This window comes from Brugia malayi, assembly GCF_000002995.4.
Source record: "Brugia malayi strain FR3 genome assembly, contig: Bm_087, whole genome shotgun sequence".
Lineage (NCBI taxonomy): Eukaryota > Metazoa > Nematoda > Chromadorea > Rhabditida > Onchocercidae > Brugia > Brugia malayi.
In genome coordinates this window covers 1-8457 of record NW_025062351.1, presented here as the reverse complement: position 1 = coordinate 8457, position 8457 = coordinate 1, and the positions used below count along the sequence as shown (strand labels likewise).

Genomic DNA, 8457 nt, shown 5'->3' with positions numbered 1-8457 from the left:
TAAATTTTATTGCATAAATTGATTTAAATATAATTTCAAATAAAATAAATAATTTTTGTGTAAGACTAAAGACTATTTTAAGTATTCTAAATGCAACAATGAAAATATTAAAAACATTTTTAAACAAAAGAATGCTAACTAATAAAAAAAATATTACTCTTTTTGATGACATCTGTTGACATTGACAAACAAATTATATTCCTATCATTTACAGAAATTAAAATTAAGAATTAAAAAAAAAAAAAAAAAAGGATCTAGAAAAAGATAAAAAGGATGTGGACAATGATGATTTTTGTGTGACAAAAAAGCTTTTTGTCACCTCTCCTCTTTTAGAGAAGCAATATTGCGATCAATTGTGGTATTATTATATTTGGTGAACGTTTTCCAAAATGCATGAAATCTCTTGCCAATCGATCGTTGTAATTGGCTGTAAAATTTAAATAGCAAATTATTAATTTTTTTTTTTTTAGTATTTTCATCATCATAAAACGACAAAACAGTTGACATTTTAGATGAAGATTGATTAGCCTAAATTAATTAAAATTTATAGCTTATGTAATGATAACAAATTAATTCCCTTATCTATTCCTTCCAACTATTTTTGATTATAATAATTAATGAATTAATTAATTAGAATGCGATAAAAAATTTTATTTTAAAAAAGTACGATAGAATAATCATTTAGTATTTTTCAAATTTCATTTTGCTCAGTTTCATTTTACATTTTTTTTTTTTTTTCATTTTACTCAGCTAGTTTCTTTTTTAATAAAAAAAAAAAGCTATATTACCATAATATTCTGATTGAACAATGGCAGCAGCTAATGAAATGAGTATAAGAATTGTCATAGTTTCCATTGTTAGTTACCCTTCTCACCTGAAATGAAAAAAAAAAAAAAACAACAAAATTATATTAATCGATCGAAATATATACAACAATGGAAAAAGCGCATACTAAAATTGCTTCTAAAATTTCAAACATTGAAATTTTATGAGTTAAATTTTAATCTTTAAATGATGGACAAATTTAATTTTTATTGATTGCCATTTTAGCACAAAACAATTAGTATTGGAGAGTAATTACATCATATTTTGATCTAATGAAATAATAATAGTTAGTTTAGATTTACTAATGCATAATCATTAATCAATAAACAATCATTATTTTTTTTGCGGAATCAATCCACTGACCGGAAGAGAGCGGAAAGCGGAAAAGTTGAAAGTTATATGTACTAAATTTTAATACTAAATTAGCAATTGATTTGCTTTACTTTCAATTATCTTCAGAAAAAAAAGTTTTTTTTTTTAAGAGAATCATTTCAGTTTGCACTTTATGATGATTAACCTTCCGAATGATGTCAGGAAATGGCCTTCCTGAATGATTTCTTGACGAGAAATTTCTGAATGGATATTCGAGAACTAATTTCCTGGATGATAGAGTTTCTGTTGAATATGAATGAAGAATGCTTCTAAATGATATTTGAAGGTGAGCTTTCCGAAATATCCAGGGATGGACTTCCTAGACAATTTGAATTTCTCTCAGATGACAATAAACTGCCATAAGTCATACCTGTACTATTTGCTTGCCTTGAAGCCTATCATAAAACGGAAAAAGTTAATTAGTACTGATAAATTTATAAAGTTAAATTTATCATCCCAGTCCCTAGCTGTCACCCTAGTTCCTAGTTGTCACCACACTTAATAGCTATCATCCCAGTTAATAGCTAACTATCATAATATCATTTTGATGACACACTAAAATTGTCAAAGTGTCCTGCTATCAAGTACTAAAGTTTGCTATTATTTTAAATGAGAAAAGCTTGAAAGTAATAATTTACATAGTATCAAAATTTTAAAGAGTTTTAAATAAAGGAAGGAAATTAAGAAAAAATCTAATTGCTCTCCTTGTTGACAAATCATTTATTTGGAATATTTTCAAAATTTCTAAAACTTTTTTTTTAGCTATTAGAGTAAATTAATTTTATGCAAATGAAAGAATTATTTGTTTATCATAATCAAATTACAATGATAAAATGAAAGTATAAGTAATAAAAAAAAAAAGATTTTAAGGAAAATTTGGTCAAAATAGTACAAAAAACATGAATTTTGAGAGATAGCAAGTAAATAATAATTTAATAACAATTATTTGTTTATCTATACGACAGAAATGACAGAAAAGATCTTTTAGCAATAATAATTCTTGAAAAAAAAAAAAAAAATTAAGTTTCCTTATTAAATTTAAAAAATATTATTTCAAATGCTATTAATAAAAAAGAAAAGTGATAAATGGAAAATGAGCGGAACAGCTTTAACAAATGGTATATAATTTGTAAAGTTAAACAAAAAAGAAAAAAAGGGAATCAAAGTATAAAGTCGTCTTAAGGAAGCATTTTATGAATTCGCAGTACTAATAAATTGGATTTGAACGAATATTAAATTAAAGACTTTTTTTTTTATTTTCTTCAATAATATTACGAAATTTAATATTTATTTCATTTTTTGGTAAATGCAATTTAAAAAGTTTATCGTACTAAGAAAAGTGTAAACAATACGTTCACAATTGTTTGTTTACAAACTAATGAGTTTTTTTTTTTTTTTTTTCTTGACAAAATATTTAAATAGGAAAAGTTTGATAATTAATTGAAATTGAAAAAATTTTTATAAAATTGAAATATATGCAAAAAGAAGAAAAAAAAAAACTAATAGTTAAGCTAATTTTTTTTTTTTTAGTTAAGCAAAAAAAAAATGAGAATAAATAAAAGCAATGAAAAAGTCTTTGAGATGCATAATGAAAAAAAAAAAATGATTGAAAGAATTATATCATCAAGTCGTTCTTATTTATAATTTCACTATTCAACAAATCATCAAAAATAGATGAGTTTGAAGGGAGGAGAAGAAGTAAAATTGAAAGTAATGAAAGAGAGATAATGAATTGCTTACTATTATTATTATTATTATTTACTCATAATTTGCAATTCATTTGTAAGCATCAAGCGGAGCAGTAGAAAATAAAATGCGATACGATGCGATGCGATACGAATCTGTCGCATTTCTCGTAAAAAAGAATTTGCAACAGTTTTTTTTTTGAAATGAAAATGAAAAAAAAAAATTTTGAATTAAATCAATTCTAACGCATTTGTATGTGCAATATTTATTAAACAGCTAATTCGTGTCGAAGATCAGCTAAAAATTTTTGAATTAAATCAATTCTAACGTGTGTCGCAGATCAGCTAATTTGTGTCGCAGATCAGCTAATTTGTGTCGAAGATCAGCTAATTCGTGTCGAAGATCAGCTAATTTGTGTCGCAGATCAGCTAAATTTGTGTCGAAGATCAGCTAATTTGTGTCGAAGATCAGCTAATTTGTGTCGAAGATCAGCTAATTTGTGTCGAAGATCAGCTAATTTGTGTCGAAGATCAGCTAATTTGTGTCGAAGATCAGCTAATTTGTGTCGAAGATCAGCTAATTTGTGTCGAAGATCAGCTAATTTGTGTCGAAGATCAGCTAATTTGTGTCGAAGATCAGCTAATTTGTGTCGAAGATCAGCTAATTTGTGTCGAAGATCAGCTATTTGTGTCGAAGATCAGCTAATTTGTGTCGAAGATCAGCTAATTTGTGTCGAAGATCAGCTAATTTGTGTCGAAGATCAGCTAATTTGTGTCGAAGATCAGCTAATTTGTGTCGAAGATCAGCTAATTTGTGTCGAAGATCAGCTAATTTGTGTCGAAGATCAGCTAATTTTGTCGAAGATCAGCTAATTTGTGTCGAAGATCAGCTAATTTGTGTCGAAGATCAGCTAATTTGTGTCGAAGATCAGCTAATTTGTGTCGAAGATCAGCTAATTTGTGTCGCAGATAAGCTAATTAGATCACTGAATTATGTTCATTAATTATTCAAACAGACATTTAATCAGCAGCATTTGAATCAATGAATTAGTTAATTAAATAATTAAAATATCTATTTTGATAGCAACCATATCACTTTATCACTAAATGCGCTAACATCACAACAAAATTAACAATTAATCAGTAATCTGAAAATTATTTATCATAATGGTAATTGTGCTTGATAGTGTAATAGCATTGTTAAATTATTCAAGTTTTTAAAATAATTTAATCAGTGATTAGACATTGCAAAAATTAGTAAACTGCAAGAAATAATTTGCGAAAACAAAAAAAAAAATAAAATTAAATTAAAAAAATGATAAAAGGACAAAAATTCCTTATACTTAAGTTTTATTAAATCTATTCAATTGTATTGTGATTCGACTATTTGTGCAATTAATTCATTATTTCATTCTTAAATCGACAAATTTTTGTTCATTTCAGAAGAGTAAATTTAAATTAGCATTTTTAATCGGAAAAAAATTATACAATTTAATTAGCTTATAATAATTATTTAAAGCATCATTGCTAAAACTTTGGATGATTCTGAATTTTTCTTTCTTCCATATAGCAAATTTATTTTTCATTCAGCAATTTAAATTTTTCCAACAAGTTTAGCTTTTATTTTAGTCTACACAAATTTTAGTTTCTTTCTTCTAAATTAAAATTATGCTCCTAAATTGATTGTTGTATTATTTGTTGTAATAATTACAAAAACTAAATTCATTCAAATAAATTTACGACACTTTCATTCAAATAAATTTACGACAATAATTTTTGTTTTTTTTTTTTTTTTTTTAATGGAAAACACTCAGAATAATTCTCAATATATAAATTAAGTTCAAAAAAAAAAAAAAAAAATAAAAAAAAATCACTTACAATCATTTTAGCTTAGTTCTTTTATAGTACAAAAGGCATATAAATGGTAGAATGAATGAAATATATTTAATTGCAAGCATTCATTGCCATCAATTTTCTTCTCATTAAAAATAAAACAAAGTTTAAAATCATAAGTCCATGGCTGAATTTATCATCCAGCAGTGATTGCAGAATTGTTTATCTATCTACAATATTCTAGCATTTATCAATTATCAACATTATCACACTGATTAAATCATTTTGTGATCAGATGAAAATTTATTTAGCGATTCAATCGATAAATGTTGAATTTTACACTTAGATATAAGTTAAGCAGTTATTAATTAGCAAAGCCAAAAAATAAAAATATCATTAACGAGGGATAAAATTTAATTTAAAAAATTACTAATTTGTTAGAATTGTTATAAATTAATTGAAATGAAAAGTCAACAAATACTTTTTTTTTTTTTGTAATTAGTACAAAATGAAAACGATTTTATTCATTGTTTAATAAATTTTAAATATTACAATGCTTAAATTAAAAATATGAAATGGGCAATTATGCAAAGACGAAGATCCGAAATACCCTAAACTATAATTTAATTTCTCATTTGCATGCACATATAATTTGATAAGCTATTGCAAAAAGCATATCAGATCAATTAAAAAAATTTAGGTAAGCAAATTAGTAGAAAATCTTAAATTGAATAAATTTTTTTAAAATTTTTGACTTTTTCATTTTTTGTTCAACTACTAAACAATTTCAATTGTTCTCGAGTCTTGACTGATCAATGATAATGTCATCTGCTAAACCGTAATTATCATCATTACAAGAGTTCCTCTTTTTTTTTTTTACTAACTTTTTTCAACTTCTCTCTTCAACACAAATCAAAAAAAAAAAAGTAAATAATCAAATTCCATCAAACAATATAAGTTTGAAATATTTGATGAAATTTGATAATGCGTGTAGAATGCATAATGTAATAATAAATGTTTTAATTGATTTTTAAATTTAGAATTCAAATTTTGATATTATTATTTTTGCTTTTTTCTTCATTACCTGTAATCGATTCATGCATTATGCAAACATTACTAAAACTCAATTAATAATGATTTGACACAAGAGGACGGTCATTTTTTTTTAAGCATCCAAAGTTACCGATGACGAATTATTCTCGAGAAAACTGTAAATAATCTTTTGTAGATGACAAATTGCTGCTAAATCATAAGTAATTAGACTTAAATGAAGAAAACTAAATTTCATTTTTTGTAAAAATTCAAAATTTAAGCCTCAAAATTGAAATTTCTTGTGTTGAAAAATTTTAATTGAAATGCATAAATGATTATACTGCAATTTTTAAAGAAAAAATCAACTCAATATTCAACTAAGTTACAGTTGCAGATATATCTGAACTTTGACATTTGAAACTGATTGCAGTTATGTCAGTTAAGTTTGATATTTCAAATTTAACTTTAATTTTACTGAATTGATCTTCCAGTTAAAAGCAGCTGCATTATTAATCTATCAGAATCTATCGGCTAATTAAAACTTTCAATTTTAATTAGCAGTATTGCAACGCAACTTAAATTCATCAAATTTTAGTAATACTATCTGGCAAAATTACAAAACAAAGTGTAGCAAAGATTATTATAAAATCAACGATGAATGAACGAAAAATTAAATGAAATTTTAATTTAGGACTGAATGCAAAATGATTACATTTCCTTTTCTTATCATACAAAATTAAATTAGCAATAAATGCTAAGAGAAACTGCGCAATATTAAAAGTAAGCTAACAAATTTTAAATGAAATTTGAATTTGATTACAAACTTTTTGTACGCCATAAATAGATGATTTCAATGTGAAAATTTTTAAAATATTTTACTAATAAATAAGCAATTAATTCTTTCATTTTTTCACTTTTTTTTTTTTTTCATTCCATTTCTAGACAATAAAAAGATTGAAGAAAAAAAAAAATAAAATGAAGTAGAATGAAATTTAAGAAAGAATTATTAGAGAATAATTTGAAATAAGCTGATATTACTGGCATCTAACAACTACAAATGCAAATATTTCTATTCAAATATTTTAATTATAAGAATTTCAAAAAGAAATTGAAAAATGAAAAAAAAAATTGAAAAGCTAAAAAAAAAAAGAAAAAAAGACATGAAACTTAAAATAATTTACATTTATTCACTCGGAGAACTCAAATGTAAATTGAAACAGATATTTTCCTTCCATTTTTCTCTCTCCTCCTCTACGCTTACATTCTTTTCCTTATTTTCCCATCCTTTTTAATTTTGAAAAAAAAAAAAAAAAAAAAAAATTAAACGGAAGTAAATAAATAAAAAAAACGAATAAAGCCATTTTAGTCATTTAAACATTTTAATGGTAAAATGAAATGTTGTTAATTTAAATCTATTTTGTCTCCAAAAGTTTTAATTACATCTTAGAGACTGTCATCAAATATTCAGTGTTGTTATTGCAGTAGCACTTTTTTTTTTTCATTGGCCTTGTTGTCGTACAAATTTTTTTTTTTTTATACAATTTCTGGACAAAACTCGTCGTCACAATGTCTAAATGATAATTGACAAATATTGCAGAAGGTCAGATTCTGCAAAACGCAATGACAAGTCAAAATTAAAAAATATAATTGGGAGGAAACGTCATTCCTTTGCATTACTGCAATATGTAATTAATATGCGGACAATTTGACAACTGACAGATTTGCGAACGGTTGATAGTTGATGGTTGCGAACGATTTGTCAGCTGACAGATCTGCGGAACGGTTGATAGTTGATGGTTTGCGAACGATTTGACAGCTGACAGATTTGCGGAAAGATTTAACAAGTGATAGATTTGTGGAACGATTGACGGCTGATAGATTTGCGGAATGACCTGACAGTCGATGGATTTGCGGAACGCTTTGTATGCATAATGGGTAAGATGAAATCACAAAGAAACATCAGAAGATCATCGATAAATTCTGTTTTTCATATGAAATTCCATCTTAACCAGTTCCGAAGATCGGAAATCATCCGTGAAGAAACTTTAATCGTTTACAAGAATTTTAGACAGTCAGAAAAGTAAATAAACGAAATAAAAAAACGTCGGTGACGAAAGATAAAATTGCAAAGATTTATAAATAAAATGATGTTTAATGAACGGTAAGCTCTTCCGTTATTGGGAAAAAAAAAGAAAAAAAAAAAACGGTCTGAAACTTTGAAGGTAAACATCTAAAAGCCATTAAACTGATATTTTAAAAATACTAAGTCGGATAAAATGTTGAAAAATTTCAAATTATACTACACTGCTGTTTTAAATAAAATAAGCTAAAGACGTACTTGAAGTAATTTCTATCCTTCTACCTTTACTTTACATATAAATATGATTAAATTAAATACTTTATTTAAAAATTCATACTTACAATCCAAGAATTTTAAATCCTTTACTTTTTATAATCATTTTCAATTTTAGTTTTTCTGTTGAATGTAAAAACACTTTATGCAAGCAAAATGATTGGGTTTTTTTTTTTTTTTTCATTTTTTAGTTTTCTGTGGAAATAATTCGAAAAAGCATAAAACTTTTTTTTAAAAATCAATTGAATAATTTTTGAAATTCGTTTATTTTGATGGGAAGAAAGATTAGAATGAATGGTAAAAAATAAATTTATTTTCAAAATTATTTTTATATAGCCAAATATGCATAGCAGAAAT

At 25.1% G+C, this 8457-nt stretch overlaps 2 protein-coding genes across 2 annotated transcripts; one reads left to right on the top strand and one right to left on the bottom strand.

Annotated features, from left to right (window-relative positions):
* Positions 1 to 329: 329 nt before the first annotated feature.
* Bm17228 (Uncharacterized protein) lies at positions 330 to 855 on the bottom strand (the record flags this gene model as incomplete). Its single annotated transcript, XM_001891882.2, has 2 exons — positions 330 to 427; positions 789 to 855. 2 exons carry the CDS (start codon positions 853 to 855, stop codon positions 330 to 332), a joined length of 165 nt encoding a protein of 54 aa, XP_001891917.2.
* A 2155-nt stretch (positions 856 to 3010) lies between these two features.
* Bm17227 (Uncharacterized protein) lies at positions 3011 to 3755 on the top strand (the record flags this gene model as incomplete). The annotated part of the gene is made up of 2 exons (XM_043083026.1): positions 3011 to 3052; positions 3228 to 3755. 2 exons carry the CDS (start codon positions 3011 to 3013, stop codon positions 3753 to 3755), a joined length of 570 nt encoding a protein of 189 aa, XP_042938960.1.
* Between the last annotated feature and the right edge of the window lie 4702 nt (positions 3756 to 8457).